The sequence below is a fragment of the Amblyomma maculatum genome, chromosome 11, assembly GCF_055883805.1.
Source record: "Amblyomma maculatum isolate TAMU_Amacu chromosome 11, ASM5588380v1, whole genome shotgun sequence".
Taxonomy (NCBI): domain Eukaryota; kingdom Metazoa; phylum Arthropoda; class Arachnida; order Ixodida; family Ixodidae; genus Amblyomma; species Amblyomma maculatum.
Window position 1 is genome coordinate 136419867 of NC_139354.1, and position 19911 is coordinate 136439777.

Below are 19911 nucleotides of genomic sequence, written 5' to 3' on the forward strand. Positions count from 1 at the left end.
CCACTGCCTGTGGTCACTGCACCGCACCTTCCCGATTACCTCTACGTCCCGCACAACGACAGGGTTAGAACAGATTATGAAGTCAATTTCATTTTCAGTCTCCCCGTTAGGACATTTCCATGTCCACTTCTGGTTCTTACGTTTGCTGAAGAAGGTGTTCATGAATCTTTAGTTATGGCGCTCTGCAAACTCAACTAGAAACTCCCCCCTGCTATTCCTAGAACCAATGCCATAATCACCCACTGCCTGATCTCCTGCCTGCTTTTTCCCTACCTTGGCATTGAAGTTGCCCATTAGTACAGTATATAGCGCGTCTTTCCTTTCCGCATTGCCAATTCACATGTTCATAGGAACTTTCGACTGCCTGGTCATCATAACTACATGTAGGTGCGTAGGCCTGTAGAACCTTCAGTTTATACCGCTTATTAAGCTTAATTACGAGGCCTGCCGCCCTATCATTATTGCTATAGAATTCATCTATATTACCAGCTATATACTTATTGACAAGACAAGAAAACCTACCCCTAGCTCTCGCTCTTCCGGTAAACCTCGATAACACAGCACACGCCCGCCCTTCAGTACAGTATATACCTCATTTGGCTTCCTAACCTCACTAAGCCCTATAACATCCCATTTCAAACCCTCTAGTTCCTCTAACAGCACTGCTAAACTTGCTTCACTTGCTAGCGTTCTAGCGTTAAACGTTGCCAGGGTCAGTTTCTAATGGAGGCCTGTCCAGCGGAGCCAGAAATTCTTAGAACCTCCAGTTCTTTCACAGGTCTGACCACCGTTGGTGACTGAGTGCCGTGGCTTTGTAGAACTAATCATTAGAGGTTGTGGCCAATTGCTGCACCAGGGCGGCCAATTCCTGTTCTGGTGAGGGAGTGTGTTGCCGGTGGTGTTCACCGGCATCAGGACGCGCCGCAAACCATTAAGCTGAAACTCTCATCATGACTTAATAGGCTTAGGCACGGCCGCCACGCCACCCAGCTCCAGGATTCCGGAGCTTCCAAATGCGGCGAAAAATCGGTAGCGGGCCGCGAAGGGTGACAGCAGGAACCAGGCCCGGGCGGGAGTGCGCAGGAGTAACGCTTACCTGCGTTTGGTACGCCGGATCGGAGAGCCCGGCGCGGTGGTGACGGGCGCAGGTAATGACCGCAGGTGTTGGCCGGCCGCGAACACAGACTGCCTTTAGCAAAAACCCGGTTAAAAACCGAGTCCGGATCCCGCAGGTCGTACTCGGATCCCGCAGCGGTGCTTTTGTGGTAGAGCATCCGCCTCGCATTCCGGAGTTACCGGGTTCGATCCCTGGTGCCGCCGGGTACGGGTTTTCAATGGGTACAAGCTTTCCTCCGGCATGATGCTCGGCTTTTCTGGGGTGAAATGCTTGGGAAAAGAGGTCACGGCCCAAACAGTTGCGCCGATAGGCCAGCAATTTGCTCCGCCATCGGACAACCATAAGTCCGCCTCGTGCGGCAGTAGCCCTTATGTGGCCCATTAATAACCGAAGCGGTGGGAAGCGATAGCCTTTTGGTGCAACGAGGTATTTTGGTTATTTTAGAGAGGTTGTTCAAAGTGTGCGATTTCTTTCCGCAGAATTTTCAAAAGAATATTTATCAACTGTGAAAAAGAAAAAGTTGTACAAAGATTCGTGTGGCGTTGTTCTTCCGGAGCCCATCTATAGGGCCATATACAAGAGAGGCCCTGGCAGGAATGTACTGAAGAGGGTAAAGAGAAACAAATTTGATTGAGCTTATTAGGGGCCCAAAAGACAATATCAGCTTCATACCTATGGACCACATATTTAAGGCCATGAGAAAGGCGATGTACATAGCGAAGGACTGCGACCTTTCTCCGCTCCTGTTCTTTCTGTGAAGACGAAAGCAATGCCAGTGATTTAAGCTTTTTAATTATTTTATTGCAACCCAAAGTGTTAAGCTCAGCTGGATAACCTGCTTCCCTAAGTCTCTTAGCCTGGTCATCGAAACTTTGTTTCATAGCATGGTGACAGGATTTTGACAACGCAGAACAAGACGCAGAAGACTTTGCTTCCGTCTTCACAGAAAGAACAGAAACGGAGAAAGTTCGCAGTCCTTCGCTATGTACATCGCCTTTCTCATGGCCTTAAATATGTGGTCCATAGGTATGAAGCTGATATTGTCTTTTCGGCCCCTAATAAGCTCAATAAAATTTGTTGAGTTGTAGAAAGTAAGTCCCGCAATCCTAATAAATCTGTAGCGTTTTGTGCTGTTATACACAATAAGAGATTTATGCTGTGCTCCAAAGGGGGAGTTTATAAAAAATAAAAACCTGTCCTGTGGTCAGATATACATTGCGCAAACGGGACGATGTATTAACACATGACTCATAGAACATCTCAACTCATTGGAATATAATCGCTCCACTAATCTAGTTGTTCATTGCCGTGAGTGGCAATCTTGTTTTACGTCCTTGAAATTTACTGAAAGTTTGTACAAACACCCCGAGCAGTTGACCAGGGAAATCATCGAGGCGTACAATATGGCTAAGAAAGAAAGATTGTGTGTCAGCAAACCGTCCCTGCCCCTGCGTGACTGTGAGGTTGCATATCTGGATATCACATAGTAATAAGTGCGTTCTCATTTGGGTGTTTTATTGCGTCTGTTTCCTTATATAAGCGTGGTTCCTGTTTTTAAACCTTAGTTGAGAGTCAGCGCTTGTTGCCGTGGTTTCTTCCTTTCGTCCCCGTTTGTTCGCGCTGTTTGTTTGTTGTTTTTTTTTTGATATGGCAACGCTGGTACTCTTAAGTGCTACAATTCGCTGTTGGTCTCAAGTTTGAAACAGTATCAGACTGCCAGCTATTTCAGTATTCTGACATTAAATGCAGGTACGAATTGGATAAAAGCTTTTTGAGGCTATGAATTTAAGAGACCAATACTTTATATTAATACGGCTAGCTCAGAAGCACGGATTCTTACATGGCATGGATTCGTATTGCCCCGCTAATAAATACACTGAGTGCATGTTGACTGAAGAGCACTGATTGTATATCCTTGAAGTGCGACAGCTTTCTTTTCATATTGGAAGAAACTGATGGCAACACCAGGACACCAGAGAGAGGTTCGACGAATGGTAAGTTGAAAACTTAGTGTCCCTTTTTGACACGAAATATAAAGCCTGCACACTTTCTCGACGCCTTGCAAAACAAATTGGATGGATTCTAAGTGGATTCTTAGCACGTGTCCTGCGTCTGCTTATCTTGTGTGTGTTTCCTGTGAGCTTTATGGTCAGTCAAGACTCTAAGTTTTCTACGTGTATATTATCATAGAAAATTTGAAAAGTAAAAAGAAAGTTCCAGTCACTATTATATGATGAGCACTTAATATGCCCCTTCAGTTAGTATCACGTGCTCAAGAAAAATTATATTCAGAAGCCTCCTGTTAGGAATAGTTGCTTTTTCCCTAGAGGCACATGCTCGTTTTGTTTCTCTGCTGTCAATAAGAAAAACAAAAACAATGCACACTAATCCCATCTGCAGCTCCACCTCAGTATTATTCCTTTGAAATACACGATATATGCATACATAATACATGAAATACACGATATATGCATACACGATATATCACCTGTCTTAGTCCACGTCTACAGCATGTGCATTTCGTCAGGCACGTTTCCAAGTAGAATGAAATCTGCGAGAGTTACTGGACTACAAAAGAATGGTGATAAGCTAGACGTCAGAAATTACCGTCCAATATCTGTTCTTCCTGTATTCTCCAAAGGGCACGAAAAATTCATACAAAATCAGGGGTCATCTAGGAGTGAGGATCATGCGTGCATCGGTTCTGCGCTGTTGCTTGCAAAGGGGTCCAGGGCCCCTCAAGCTGATTCCCTGCAGCTATTTTCATTGGCCTCCTATTTTATGAAAATTAAACATTCGAAACAAAAAGGCATCAGGCACGTCCCTCCTTGTTTCATCAGCTCATTTACTTGCTCTCGCGGGATACAACAAAACGTATCATTCGATATGTTCATAATGCTTTTTGTTTTTTAGCAGAAACATGAAGGGTTAACCGATGCGAGGCTTGACCAAGTTCCTTTCGGTTGGATGCTTTAATGGGACCTAAACTAGGTTTTTCTTGCCGAAGATTTCATTAAATCCTCAGTCACTTCTTTAATTCTACGAAAAATGTACGGCAAGACGTAAAAGTACTTGCTTGCAATGTTCTCGGCAATATTTGCGGACACAAAATGCGAGGTTTACAGTGCACGATGCGGTTGGTAAAAAATATCCCTATAATTTAGAACCATCTCATCTCAGAGTTTAAGACATACGGTTGCAGGTTTGCATTATATTTAGCTTCACACACGCTAAACATGATGATTAACGAGGCGTAGCATGCATTCTTACATAGGATTACAATAATGAAAACAGCATGCATTCATGTGTCATTTAGAGCTTTTTTTATACTACTAAGATTATTAAACAATCTACGAATTCATGCCTGCCAACAATATACTGTAATGTATGTTTTGTGCCGTCTTCGGGCAAAAAACAAATTATATTGGTAGATGATTTCTAGTCTTAGTATTAGCTCCATCATGCCGGCGCCCTATTTTATTTTTTTTGAACACTTTTCAGAAAATTAACTTAATTTTCAATCAAATTCAATGCTCCTGTCTTCTTTAGCCATCGTGCGAATGGCCACAATGTCATTACTATTCCTCAAAGACGTTAGTCATTTTATGTCCAACACATGTGTTTCCAAACATCTTCTCTAAAACAATTTCTCATTAAAAAAAAAAAAAGAGGTAACAGCAGGTCACCACTTTGGCTTTCCAAATTTGAACGTGTCGGCAGGCCTTCTTCAGTGTTGTTTACTTTTTTGAGAAATCATCGACGGCTGAAGTTTCTTAGCCAGAAACATCTCTTTAATCAGCAGAAAAATCTGCTACATGCGCAACGAGCTGCCTGCTTTGAAGTGATGTTCCGGTTTCCAAACAACCGTGCTACTTCCGAAAATGAAACAAACATGCACATACAAGCAGACCAGGTACTGTATAGATATAAAGCATCTCGTTACATCAAGTTCCTGATATTTCAAAACAACAAATCCTATTTAAGAGGTGAGTCCAGGGACTCTTTACCTGACAGGATTAGTGATCAACGTGAATTTGTCGCTCTGCGTTTAGTTAAGGACCCCTGACCAACATTCCATTCCACCTCCAGAGTTTGTATCAGCATTCGTGAAATCTTGCATAGGAGGAAGTTTTCTGCCTTACAACATGTTTCTAGTATTTAGAAACAAAACGTTTTGATGTGGGGGACACGAACTCTATATATTTTTGAAAATAATGGCTGAAAAGATTTGCTGTTCAAGAACGAGCAATATTTTACTAACAGTAACGCTACTAAAAAGACGATGAGTGCTCCAAACTAAATATTAAGCACAATAACAGAGGGAGGTTGCTTCTCTGAGGTGAGTTTCAAGAATAAGAGATGGCTTATTCTAGCCACGGCTCCAGAATATGGAAGATAGCGACTACAAGCGCTTTTACACAACATTAAATTTAGCATTTTACATACAATGTTCACTGAGCAATTGTGCTTTTGATTTTGCAGAAACGTTCACCGTAGAAACTTGCTTTGTGACGAGCCAAAATTATACGAATGCTTTCAAATCGCTGAGTGACCTTATCATGTACCTTGCAACAATGTTAAACGCGGTACGTATCTTTGCGCTTTTAAATTTTGTTGATATTACGCAGTGCATGATTGATTATAACCATGAAGTCCTAAAACTGGCCTAATGTATTTTTGTTTTATTTGTTGCATAGACAGTGTACAGGAGGAGACCAACGCTAAAGGCTATACGCCTGTCCAGGCCTTGGCCCCTTGTATAATATGGCCTTGCCTGGTTTGATGCTTAGGCCTCGGCTCTTCTTTTCCAACAAAGTACTAAGCATACACTTCGGCCAGCAGTATAGTGTACAGAACAACGATCCAAAACATCGAAGACATATTTTGATCTCTATTTCCACAAAATAAGATTGAAAGTAGCAATAACTTTCGGCACGTCAAGGTCAGTGTACAATGCGCGAAGGCAAATTTTAATGGTTGCTAAACTAGCACAATTCACAACAAAACCAAAAGCACTAGATTCAAAGTCTTACCCTATAATCAGAAAAAATTTGGCAAACATCAAATACTTTTTACACGTGCAACCATTGAAGCAGCAGGTGTAGTTACATGGTTTTGTGTGTCTATATAACAGACGCCCGCCACATGGAAACACACCGTGTTTAAGCCAATAGGCTTTATACGACTGTCAATAACTAGCTGAAAAATATTACACATAACGCACAATGTCCATCCAAACTTATGTTATATTGATCCATCTCCTTTGATGAAGCATCAAGCTAATTCTTGCTGCATGTCTTCTAGAGGTAGCGTTGTTAGAAAGACTGCTGCCTTGTCAAAAAAGAATACCAGTGCATGTTGCAAATATTCAGCGTTCGTATACAGATGCAATAGAATACTTTTCAGAAATGTCTAATTCAATACAGTTCCCTTAATACGAAGATGGGAAGCTGTGATTTACCAAGAGGGGTAACTATTTGCGGATGGCGCAGGCGATTTTAATGGGGCGGTGTTCTAATGTATGGCTATGCGCCTTGAACTAAGAATGGCATTAACGCAGCGTTATGGGACAGCAAACGAGTGGCGACTCGTATACACCTGAGCCGCTCTTCCTTGTTTCTCCTTTAGTGACAGGTGTATATTATCTCCAGTCACCACCACAAGAAAAATCATCTCAGTCTGAGGTCCTAGTTGTTTTCCAAATGCCTATCGTCGTATAATATTTCAATTGGACGCCAATATACTTTACAAAGCAATCTCGCTTAATGAAAAAAACATTTTAGTTGCAAACTAAATATCTTCTTCAGCAAAACTCTTAAGCTGAGCTGTATTAACGTAATCAGCGTTTAATTCATGTCTGTACAAAACATAGTCGCTCGCTTCCTTTTCTTTCTTTTTTTAATTTGATGTCCACTTCCCAGAAACTTGATGGGTAGTAAACGCAGCACATTTTCAATTTTTGAATATTGGATTATTGCAATAAAAAGATATCATAGTTTCGTGCGAATGTATCTTTAAGCATTTCCGCTTTTGAGGAAAATGTGTAGTGGCTCTATTCGTAGGTTTCTGGGCTCATCGGAGACAATCTTGTTGATTCCTTGATCGTGTCAGGGATTCACAATGCAGCCTTTATTTTGATGTATGTGCAACCAGCATTTTCCAGGACGTTCATGATACTACTGCAAAACCAAAATTTTGTGCCAATAGGTTTCATCCACACTCATAGAAGAAGCTAGGCGAAACTAATTTACAGTCAAGTCGAGAAGAAAGTCGAGCACGTCTCATGTACAGCAGCTCAAAGGAAACTATCAGCGTTCACAGTATGTACAGTCGTGAGCAAAAGTGGTATACAACACTCAGCCGGTGGCAGAGCTCGAAAAAACTGCATGCCAACTTTATCTAGCAACAGCTATCTAAGATCAAGACAATAGTGGCAATATTAATATAAACAGCGCGAACACGAAGAGAAGGGACAAGAAACAAGAAAGCCACAGTACATGCGCTGACTCACAACTAAGCCTAAGCCGTTTAAACGAAAAGTTCTGTAGGACACACGAAGAGCCCGTTGCACAAGAAATATGGCTTACCAAGATACTTTGTTGGGCGAGTTGGTACTTATTCATTATTAATATAAACAGCGCGAACACGAAGACAAGGGACAAGAAAGCCACAGTACATGCGCTGACTCACAACTAAGCCTAAACCGCTTAAATGAAAGATTCTGTAGGACACACGAAGAGCCCGTACATGGATCACCACATGGTCTCATCTACGGCCCCAAAATAATTTAAAATTGAATTTTCTTTCCTCACCAGTTTCGGTTTCAACAGCCGAGAGATAGTTGTGACGTCACAACCTAGTATATTTCTCGCGTGGCATGGGAATTCTGCAAACGCTGCTGGAGGAGACGGACGCCACTTTGTTTCGCTCCGCAAAAGTTCATCTGCGAATGCGGTATTTGACTTCTCACCTTCTATCCTGTGTTACCAACGGATGCCTGAACCTTGAAACACCACGGGGACACCGGACTTTCGACGGTAGGCCCAAGTTTCTGGATTTTATGAGTCTTTAAAAATTTCTGACCGAGGCCTAGGCCTAGCTCGCCTCCGAAGCCTCGCTGGGCGCTAGGCGTTACCCGAAGAGGCTGGGAGCAGCGTCGCGACTTGAGACGAGCAAGATGATGGAAACCGTGGAGGGAAGAGACGCTTTCGCCAGCGATATTTTGAACGGACAATGGTTCGTCAGAAAGAGAAACCGAAACGTGGCAGTCAACAACGCCCAAGCCGATAACGTTGGAACGCTGAGCCTACCCAAGCGCAAGCCCCCTAAAGGGAGGAAGCTGGCCGAAAAATCGATTGAGCGACAGCAGGAGCGAATTCCCAGCACCGCTAACAAGATCATCATTCGCCCCAGAGGCGGAATTAACAGTATTATCAACATTGTAGGAAGATTGAACTTGTCGCGAGTTATCATCTAAGCCGCCGGCCTGGATCTGACGACCACCAAGGGTGACATCATCCCCCCAAACTCTACTCAGCAATCAATACTGGTCGCTACCACGGATACCGAGAGAACATACAAGTATGCAGCAATTCAAGCTCTGAAGATTGGACCCAACATAATTGAAGCCAAGTCATACATCGCCATGCCGGAAGACGGAGGCAAAGGCGTCGTTCACGACGTACCACTCGAATATTCAACGGAGGAAATTAAAGAAATGATAGAATGGAGTGGGACTAATCCGCAAATCTCCGGTATTAGAAGATTGGGAGCGGGATCCAAAACCATTCTGATACTTTTCGAAGACTGGTTGGTGCCGAAATGGCTCAATTTCCAGGGAATCAATATGAGGTGCTACTTGTATAAGAAGAAGTACGACGTCTGCACAACATGCGGCAGGCTGGGACACAGAGCCGATGTATGCCCAGACCCAGCCAACGTGAAGTGTCGCGGCTGTGGCTTGGAACATCCAGGCGCTGGACACACATGTGAACCTAAGTGTCAACTCCCAGTCGAAAAAAACTACAGAAAATTTTCTGATGTTACGACAGGATTTCTGTGCGGTTTTTGACGAGAAACCTGTTGTCACAACACAACATTTTGTAGTAACATCAGAAATTTCTGTAGTTACAACAGAAAAGTGCTACAGAACTACAGACAACAGAAATATACCACAGAAAAATTACAGAACTACAGAAAAGTACTACAGAACTACAGAAACATCTGATGGTTACGACAGAACTACAGGATATTTTGTCGTATTTTTGACACAGTTCTGTAGTTTTTTTCGACTGGGCTCTGCGGCAAAGACTATGTCCTAGGAGACAACAAATGCCGCGAAATATACAGGATGCCCTACCTCTCAAAGAAGAAAATGTGGGAGAAAAGGCTAGAAAAACAACAACTGCAATCAACTTCAGGAAGCCAGGGATCCATCCTCTACTCTTCGGAACAAGAGCACCGGGGACGAGAACCCCGAGTAAGGAACCGGGCAAACACGGACTCACGGTCGGGGACCCGATCGAGATCAAGATCAAGCTCGAGAACCAGAGAGACCTCGAAATCCCGGGACACGAGCCAGGGACGAGGACCTGGCCTGCCTCCCAGAGATCCCAAGAATCCATGGGGCCAACTCAAGTCAGCAGACAACAAGACGGTAAGCTTCGTTGGCAAAACCTCCCAGGTTTAAAATGGAGAGATGGAAAAACTTAGAGGGGAAAACGCAGAACTTAGAGAGATGATCAAACAATTGAGTCGCGAAATTCAAGAACTTAAATCTAAATTCACCGAAAAGCCCAAGGCTAACAGCCCGCCTGCAAATCAATCACATGAGGTACCAAAAACCACAAATTCAATTACCACTAATTCTACTTCAGAGGAACCAAACTGTATGAACTTGGAATTCACCCGGCCGCCACCCCAGAAGCGTAAAGGGGGAGAGACCGATCCATTTATAACCCTTAATAGAAAATTTGAACAACGTAATGACAAATTTGATAAGCAACTCGAGAATATTAACACGCTAATCCAGCAACTTCTAGGGACTCAGCGACAGATGCAAGTGCAGATTCAAAATCTCACTAAACAAATGCAAGAAGCATCACTAGCCTTCTCTGAATCCAGTAACAGAATCGCAAAACTAGAAGAAACAATGGGTAACAATCATGGGCAAAGCCATAATCAGAAAGACAACTCCACGATCTGGCAGTGGAACTGCCGAAGGTACCAGAGAAAGCGAGCGCTATTGCAACAATACATAGAACAAACTGCCGACAAACACATAGCTATCATGATACAGGAGACTGGGAAAAACCCAACCAAATTGTTTGGATATCAGAGCCACAGCAGCGATAGGGGCGAAAAATTCAAAGTCACGACTTTTATCCAGAGAAACATAGCCGCTACTAATCACGAGATCACATCTCGGGATATAGAAGCAGCTTTAACTGAAATCATCACTGGAAAAAAAGACCGAAAGAGTATCTTTCTCTTGAACATATACAGCACTCCGAAGCAAAAGAAAGTTAGGTTTCAAGCCCTATTCCGAAAAGCCCTAAAGATCGCAGGAAATAACCCGATTATCATAGCCGGTGACTTTAATACAGCCCATCAGGAATGGAGGTACAATCGGCAGGATCCTAAGGGCAGACAATTATGGGAAGACATGCAAACACTAGGACTCACCCTGCACACTGATCCAAATGCACCCACACGCACGGGTAATAGCGTCAGCAGGGACACCACCCCCGACCTGACCTTAAAGGGCCACTGTCCACCCTCCGGTCGAAAATATTTTCTTCCCCGGTGACTGTGAGACTTCGCCTCTGGAACGCAAGGCCGCAAAATGTTTTTGAAAAGAGTAACTAATAACGCAGTTACAGCCACCGCAATCACCCGATTCTATCCTGCCTCTCTCCTTCCGTTTCCTCGCAAAGGTTTTTCACTCTCCTGCCCGAGGTCGTCTAGCCTCCGCAATACAAATTCCCCTTCCTCCTTCGCGTTTGGCGGGAGGTGGGGCGTGGCTCTCCGCGAGCGCGAAAAAAAAAACGGTCGAGGGAGCGCGCGCCGCTGGATTCAGTCTGGCCGTGGCGAGGGAAAAGCGCGCTGCGAGCGGTAGACACCCATCCTTCTCCCGTCAGTCAGCGAGACGGACCAATGGACGTCGTTCCCGATACGTACGTCGTTATCGGGGCCCGTCGGGCCAGCGCAGGGAGCGGTGAAGCTGGCTTCTCAAAGGAGAGCATGAGGGAGCTTTGAATTCTATTTTCGATGCTTTGCGGCGCGCGTGTCGCTGTAGAATTTTGCACAGACTATCTCCGGTACCTGATCGAAACACTGGGCTCTTTTTCTTAAAAGGGCCTTCCCTGGACAGCGGCCCTTTAAGCAAGAATGTAAGTACAGCGGACTGGAAAAACACCGAGCAAAACCTAGGTAGTGACCACTTCATTATTGCACTCACATTAAGAAAAGCAATCAAAATTAGAAAACCCAAACAACGCAAAATCACGGAATTGGAAAGATTTAGGCAAATACGAGAGACCGAGGGAATTGAGAAAATCGACGATATCGATAAGTGGTCACAAACGCTAAAGAAACATGTGGAGGAGGCAACAGTCACTCTAGAAGACGAAGATGCACCGCCGAATATCGATAGCAAACTCCTAAACATGTGGAACAAGAAACAGGACCTAGAGAAAAGCATAAAAACACAAAGATGGAACCGTAACATTAGGAGAGCACTAGCTCGACATAATAAAGAGATGGAGACATACGCCATCAAACTAAATGAACAAAACTGGTGTAGCAGATGTGATGAAATGGAACAAGGCATGAGCCTCTCCAAAACATGGAACATTCTACGGCACATGCTCGATCCGGAAAAATCTAAAGCACTAGCCAACGTAAATCAAACTAAAGTTAAGCATGCCTTCGAAGGCTCGGACGAACAATTGATGAGTAAATTAATCGAAATCTAGATTGGACAAACGGAAACCGAAATGTTACCAGCATATGAGGGGAAACCTAACCTAGACTTAGACGCCCAGGGCTGAAGTACGAGCTGAGATTATTGGATTAAAGACAAGATCAGCCCCAGGACCTGACGGTATCACGAACACTATTATCAGAAATCTAGACGACGATTCAATCACAGCCCTGACAGGATACATGAATAAGGTATGGGAGACTGGAGACTGGAGTCTGGACCGCAGGCATGGAAAAATGCCAGTATAGTCCTCATACCCAAACCGGGGAAGCCGCCAAAAGTAGAAAACCTAAGACCCATATCACTGACCTCTTGCGTGGGAAAGCTAATGGAACGCGTTAGTCAGACGAGACTTACCAAATACATGGAGCAAGAGAACCTCTGGCCACACGAAATGGTGGGCATCATGCCGGGGCTAAGCACACAGGACGTGATGCTCAGACTTAGATACGATATCATAACACATGAATCTTCAGATACAAAGACTATTCTCGGACTTGACCTAACCAAAGCCTTCGACAATGTCAAGCATAAGGCAGTGCTCGAAGGTCTCCAAGAAGTTGGGGTTGGAATCAGAACCTTTACCTATATTAAAGATTTTCTCACTAACAGAGTGGTCACCATGAGCTTTCAAAGCGCCAAATCACACACAATCACCTTGGGTAGCAAGGGAGCGCCACAAGGCTCTGTCTTGTCTCCCTTTCTATTTAACATTCCTATGAGGGGGCTACCAGCACAACTAAAGCAAATACCGGACTTAAAATTTAGCATGTACGCAGATGACATAAATCTCTGGATAAATAAAGGAAGCGACGCAGGAATAGAGAGCAAACTCCAGGCTGCCGCAAATAAGGTGGTTGAGTACGCTGCGGAACGCGGTCTATCCTGCTCGCCGCAAAAGTCAGAACTATTAATCTGCAACCCCAAATATAAGAAGAATAAAGCAGACATAAAGATGAATGTTGAAAACTACCCGGTTCCACAAGTAGAGGAAATTAGAATCCTAGGAATGATCCTCCAAGCAAGAGGGCAGAACACAAACACCATCAAAAAATTGGAGAACTACGCAGCCCAAGTTACGGGCATATTCAGAAGAGTAGCGCTTAGAGGACACGGTCTCAAGGAATGTAGTCTACTCAAAATGACACAGGCCTACATCATCACTCGCATATGTTATGCCACACCTTTTCTCAATCTCAAAAAGACAGAACGTGAAAAAATCGACGTCATAATTCGAAAATGCGTCAAACGCGCACTAGGCCTCCCTGTCTCCACATCAACAGAGAAGCTGGAGAAAATGGGGATTCATAATACATGACAAGAGCTCACTGAAGCTGTCAGAATCTCTCAACTGGAAAGACTAAGTCAGACGGAGACAGGCAGAGCCATCCTAGACTGGGTCGGACTCCAATCAGACAGAGGCCCGCAGACGAAAACATCTATCCCACCCAACATAAGGGAACACATACTGGTACCACCCTTACATCGAAACATGCACCCAGACTACAACAAAGAACGCAGAGAACACAGAGCCAAAGCCATAGCTGAAAGGATGAAACGCAAAGCAGTCGATGAAGTTGCTTATGTAGACGCATCATGCGGATGACATGGAGCAGCTGTCTCGGCAGTAGTAAATGGAGAAGGTGCACCTAAAATTGCGGCCTCAACACGCACCCGTGACATTAGTACAGCTGAAGAGGTCGCAATAGCGCTCGCATGCACTGGTACACAGGCCAAAACTATAATCAGCGACAGCAAAACGGCTGTCTGGAATTTTGCAAAAGGACGGATCTCAGAGGAGGCCAAAAAAATTCTTACAAATCCCATTACTAGAACCATATCCATCATATGGATACCAGCACACGAATCTGTCCCTGGCAACGAAGCTGCGCACCTGCTGGCCCGAGATCTCTACCACCGGGCAGCGGTAGAACAGCCCGAATGCAAGGGAATTAAGGATTGTGCTATCACATACAATGAGATCACAGAATCTTACAAATTAGATCGAAAAGTATACCCTCCCCCAGATCGGTCTCTCACTAACAATGAAGCACGCATCTGGAGGCGATTACAAGCCGATAACTACATCTGCCCTGTCGGGGTTTTTTTAACACAGACCGGGGAGCAAGAAGATTCTAGATGTAAAAATTGCGGACAAAAAGGCACGCTAGATCATATAATATGGCAATGCGCCGATTCCCCAGGCGCCGGCGTTAACATTGATAGTAGAGAAGCCTGGGAGGTTTGGCGGCGGAGCGGAGATCCCACCGTTCAGCGGCACGCGACCCGCCTGGCGGCTGAGGCCGTGAAGAGTGCTTGTAACCTCACCTGACCTCAGCCTGCGGGGCCCTCCTGACCCGCTACCCGGCCTGCGTGCCGGGGGCGGGAGATGAAGGGCTCCTTTTCGGTGGAAATAAAGTTTTCATTCATTCATTCCGCGTGGCATGGCAAAAGAGCGATATATTTGCTGAATCATCACTTTTGTGATTCTTGTTCTTGAGGAATGCTAGCTTGGAGTTGTAGTGAATTCAAGCGACAGAGGAGCAAGTATATAGCTGCTTTTCGTCACTCACATGACCCAGACTTATCTGTTGACGTAACAGACATTGCTCGGCTGTTCAAACCGAAACTGAAACAGGTGAGAAACGAAACCGCATCGGGAATTATTCAGCGACCGTAGGCGAGTATCAGATGATGATTCATGCATGTAATGTCGCAGGCATCATTACACAGGATAAAACATGAACTCATAAATTAGGTGGCTATAATTCTTCAAGTATGATATATTAATTCATATTTCTGTAACGGCGAAAATATTATATAATGTTTTCTACTGGTAATCATTATCATTTAAAAGAGGGTATAGGCGCTTGTCTTTGTGCATAACGTAATCATTATAGCCGTTTTCTAACCCTTAAAAGCAAGAAACTGACTTATTTCCCGAATGGTCATAGACAGGGGCAATTAATTCCTTGTTTTAATTTTATAACTTTACACATTTACTTTGATAACTTTATGAATTGCCTCTTTTCATTTTACGTGCTAAACGAGAGCAGCGTCGATCATAACGCGAACAAAATCTTTAAACTAAACGATTTATTTTAACCTCTCTATAAAGGTTGGATTAAGATTTCTCGATATGACTGAACCGATGATAACCTTCCAGCTCAACCATGTCATGACCAATTTGGTAAGCATCCCTTTCAAAGATGGTATACTTTAACTTTCATTGCAGCCGAGCATCTATCTCCGCGAGTTATGCAAGTCAGAGTGATTCTAAACTCAGGGGCAATATTTCCTCAAGTGCATATATTAACATAAACTTTTTCAAAACTTGTGTAAAAATACATATGCGCAACATATCCCCAGCATGCTGCATATGTGCATAATAAACGTCGTGGTAAAAACAGGGTAAAGAAGAGCAATGTGTCGCGAATCATCTGACTTGGAACAAATTGGGAGAAGTAATAATCAGCTTTCCACTGTAATAGTTACGGAAGCATCTTTTGCACTGAGTTCTTACTCCTAAATTATGAAGTAAACTATAATGCACATAATATGCCCAAACGCATACTCACTGACCTCATTTTACAAAGCTGCTCTGCAGCAAGCAATAGGCCGATCCCACCAGCCAGTTTCACGACGCCGCCGCTACCGCGGTGCATGCTGGTAGATGTAGTCATTGGGCCGCTCCGCCCGCCTGGAGTGCCCGCGAGCCGCGTTTCCGAACGGTTTTTAGCTCGTGTGTATGCCCGAGTGCATTGGGAAAATTCACCTGATACGTTCCTGGATGCCATAGCAATAGCACAAGAGAAAAGCGACTCCGGTTTTAAGTGTAGCTTGCTCAGCTTTTCGACGAAAAGCCGTCGGTGCCGTCGTCGTCGTAATAGTAGTAATTGATTGAAACCATGTTTATTCCACCGTAATAGTAGTAGTAGTAGTCGACGGCGCGCGTTGGAAATATTCGGGGGCTGCGCGAAAAATTGTATCATGGTTATTTTTCGTTATATTGTTTGATCATTGATTTGTGTGTGATAGGCGATGATGAGTTAATAAAATCATTGTAATTAATTGGCTAAATGGGGTTAGATAAAATTGGAGAAAGGTTCACAGATGTCCATGCGTTCAGGATGAAAGGCCAATACTTGCTGATTCTATCTAAAAATATTTACAAAGTATAAATTATCAATTAGTTGTTTGAAATAAAATAAAAATATAAAAAGGTGGTTTGTAGGTGTAAAAATGCTTGATATAAAAAGCCAATGCTTGCTGACGCTAATTAAGAAATTTTGGAGCGTGTAATTTATCGATTAATTAACTTTAATATTGTGACAACTAGTTAATTGAAATAAAAGAAAAAAATTCAAAATATGACAAAGGGTCTTCATAGGTATAAAAATGCTCGTAATAAAAAGCTAATGCTTGATGACGCTAATTAAGAAAATTTGGAGCGTAAAATTGATCAATTAATTAACTTTATTATGGTGATGATACATCGAGAGGATAATTTTTTATCGACATAATGTTCTCCACGGGACACTTTGCAACAACTTACCCAGGACTCTCGCCTACGATCAGGTCAACTTTCACAAATCATCGGGATCAGCGGTATTTCTGAAATCTCACTGTTTTCGGGCGAACACAAATAAAACGCATCATCCAATCGATTAGAAGTCAGTTGATATCACTTTTGTCGTGAAATATCGGCTTTGTGCCAAATCCAGATGAAATTAAAACACAATTAAAACTTTTTGCCACCCTCCATTGCATCCCAATGGCATCCAGAATTAGGCTAAAATAATATAACACGCACTGAAATCCCGCGCGTGCTAAAATCAAACCTCCAAATAATCGTTCTGCATTGAAGTATTCATACATGGCTCAAATATAGGAGATCACTGAGTAATCACTCGATAACAACAGAAACAAAATTAAGGGATCACTTCAGCTCCGCCGCTACACGGTTATCACTCGATAGCGTTTCACACACACGGATGCTTTTCGCTTTTTATTTTTCCAATTGTTATTTTATTTGTTTTTCATTTATTTTTATGCATAATACTTAGCATCAGCAAAGAGTGGTTTTCCATTCTGAGCGGTTTGATACCTTTGAAAGTATTTTTCAATTTTTTCAAATATTGGAAAGAATAAATTGATAATACACACTCTGAATTTTTTTCCTTAGCCTCATGACGTATTGACTTTTCATTTGTAGTATTTTGAGACCTTTAAACCCTCTTTTCACTTTTTCATTTTTTTCAATTTGTTTAATTCATTATTTGATCAATTACGCATAGTGACTTCCCTTAATTAGCATAATCAAGCACTGCTTTTTGATTCTGAGCATTCTGACACATTTGGGCTCTCATTTTTCATTTTTATTTATTATTTCAACTAAGTAATTCATCAATTACACACTCTAAATTTTTAATTAGCATCAACGAGCATTAGCTTTTCATTCCGAGCAATCTGAAATCTTTGAAGCCCCGGTTTTGGGATTTTTGATTTTTCTAAATATTGCAATTAATTGATCAATTACGCCCGCTAAATTTTCTTTATTAGGATCATGAAGCATTGGCTTTCATTCTCGGAATTTCAAAGCCTTAGAAGGCCTTTCTCCAATTTCTCTATTTTTTTTCAATTCTTTCAAGTAAATAATCGATCAATTGCCCACTCCGTATTTTTCTAATTAGAATAATCAAGCATCTCCTTTTCATTCTGAACACATCACCCTCCCTATCTCTCAATGAAGCTTTTCCCGTCAGCCAGTCACCATTCTGAGCATTTTGACACCTTTGACACCTTTTTTCTCCAATTTTTTTCATTTTTCAATTACATGAAATACTTCATCGGCTACATACTCTGAATTTTCCTAATGAGCTTCACAAAAAATTGGCTTTTCATTCTGGTAATTTTGACACCTGTGAAGCCCCTTTTCCCAATTTTCTTTGCTCGTTTCTCATTTCCTTAATTTGTCAGTTAATCAAATAATTACAATTATTTCGTTACTCTTCATCGCCTATTACAAATCAATCAGTTATCAATCACTAGAACCACAAATTGCCTTGATATGCCTCGCAACAATATTTTTCACTCAGACCCCGATTATTTCGGACGTGCGGTGCCGACGGCTATTCGACCAAACGAATAGTATATGCACCCCGCCGGGGTGGCGCAGTGGTTACGGCGCTCGACTACTGTTCCCAAGGACGCAGGATCGCATCCCGGCCTCGGCGGCCGCTTTTCGATGGAGGCGAAAAGCAAGGCGCCCGTGTGCTGTGCGATGTCAGTGCACGTTAAATAACCCCAGGTGGTCGAAATTTCCGGAGTCCTCCACTACGGCGTCTATCATAGCCTGAGTTGCTTTGGGACGTTAAACCCAACAAACCAAACAAACCAACCGAACAGTATATGCCATCGCCTAAAAGAACAAAGGGACGGTTAGAACGCTTTCCTTGCTTGTAACAGTGAGCGCAATTTTCCAAAATAATGAGGACGATTTTTTCTCGACGGCGATGTCTGAGAAGTGTGCGATGAGTTTGTGTGGAGCGGTGATTTCAGGAACGCAGTGGCATTTGCGCGCGCTGTCCAGCGGACTGCAAACAACATGGCGACGGAGAACTTCCAGAAAACCGGCGCATGCGCAGATCGGTCGGTGGGATCGGTCTATTACGCTGTCATAAGAAGACTGCACTGGCTTTTAGGAAAAACTTCACGCGATTACATATCAATGGCCTACTAGACTATTAGTTGGTCCCTGTAAAGCTTATTTGAGCTGTGAAAGGAAGAATTACGTGAGCTAATTAATATTTCATCATAGAAGGTAAATAGCACTTGCATAAGAGGGAACAGTGCAGAATAAAAAGATACAAGTGTAGCAGTGGGCGCTGTGCTTGTGCCGTTATCTGCACTGCTGTTGCTTTCTCTTCCTCTAGATCTACACGATGTACAGTTTAGACCTACACGCGTTCTCTAGCATGACCACTTGCGCAGCCTCACATGTCACTTTCTACATGTGTACAGATGCAACTGTCTTGTTTGGTGCTGTTTTTGTTTTTCAGAATGACGAAGTTCTGAGCTGGAAGAATAGCCAAGTTGACATAAATGCAACATTGGAAAACATGAAGTCCTTAGCAATGACGGGAGTTTTCAACCGTTGTGATATTGCTGTACTAATGACAACGTAAGGATGTGTTGGATAGCAATTCCTGAACTGAGGATGTTTACGATTAGAAATTTTAGTTATAAAGCTATTCTTAATTACTTGATGCTGGTAAGATTGTTCACTACTGAAAAGAACTTCAGTTCTACCGAAAACAATGAGCGAGCAAACGGGGAAGAATGTGTGAAATGGGCGCAAAGCACACCCTTAAGTGTACTGCTATGCATATGAGGCGGCCATTCTTTTTTTTTTTCATTTATTAATACTGCCTGCATTCAATGGAGGACAGCGCGACAATATAATCGGCGTAACGTGTCTCGATGCCAGAGCGCCGCCGTTCAGGGTGGAGGCAGCGCCATATTGAAACACACGGGATGAGAGTTCGCAACACCGCAGTTCATGCTTTCCATGGACTTAAAAGTGCTTTGACTTGAATAGTATTTTGACCGCACCGTAGTGCGTATCGCATTGCTCATAATAGCCATGCTATAATCGTACGGCTGGAGACGTAATTGAACAACTTCATTTTACGGCTCAAAGTGTATGGTCTAGATTGAACATTTCATATGCCGTTTGATGGCTTGAAAAACGAGCTATTATTTTAAAGGTCTGTTACCCAGCAGCTGCGGCCGCTGCGGGCTGGTGGGA

At 43.2% G+C, this 19911-nt stretch overlaps 1 protein-coding gene across 5 annotated transcripts in view; it reads left to right on the top strand.

The window, feature by feature from the left end:
- LOC146175042 (uncharacterized) overlaps positions 1-19911 on the top strand; it is a 109306-nt gene that overhangs the window by 40496 nt on the left and 48899 nt on the right. For all 5 annotated transcript variants that reach the window (XR_014702083.1, XR_014702082.1, XM_084584394.1 and 2 more), the window contains 4 exons: positions 3067-3111; positions 5600-5703; positions 15220-15291; positions 19163-19284. Coding sequence is in view for 3 of the 5 variants with exons in the window: in XM_084584394.1 (XP_084440520.1) it covers positions 3067-3111; positions 5600-5703; positions 15220-15291; positions 19163-19284 (343 nt within the window). In the remaining 2 variants the exon portion in view is untranslated. The remainder of the gene's footprint in view (positions 1-3066; positions 3112-5599; positions 5704-15219; positions 15292-19162; positions 19285-19911) is intronic.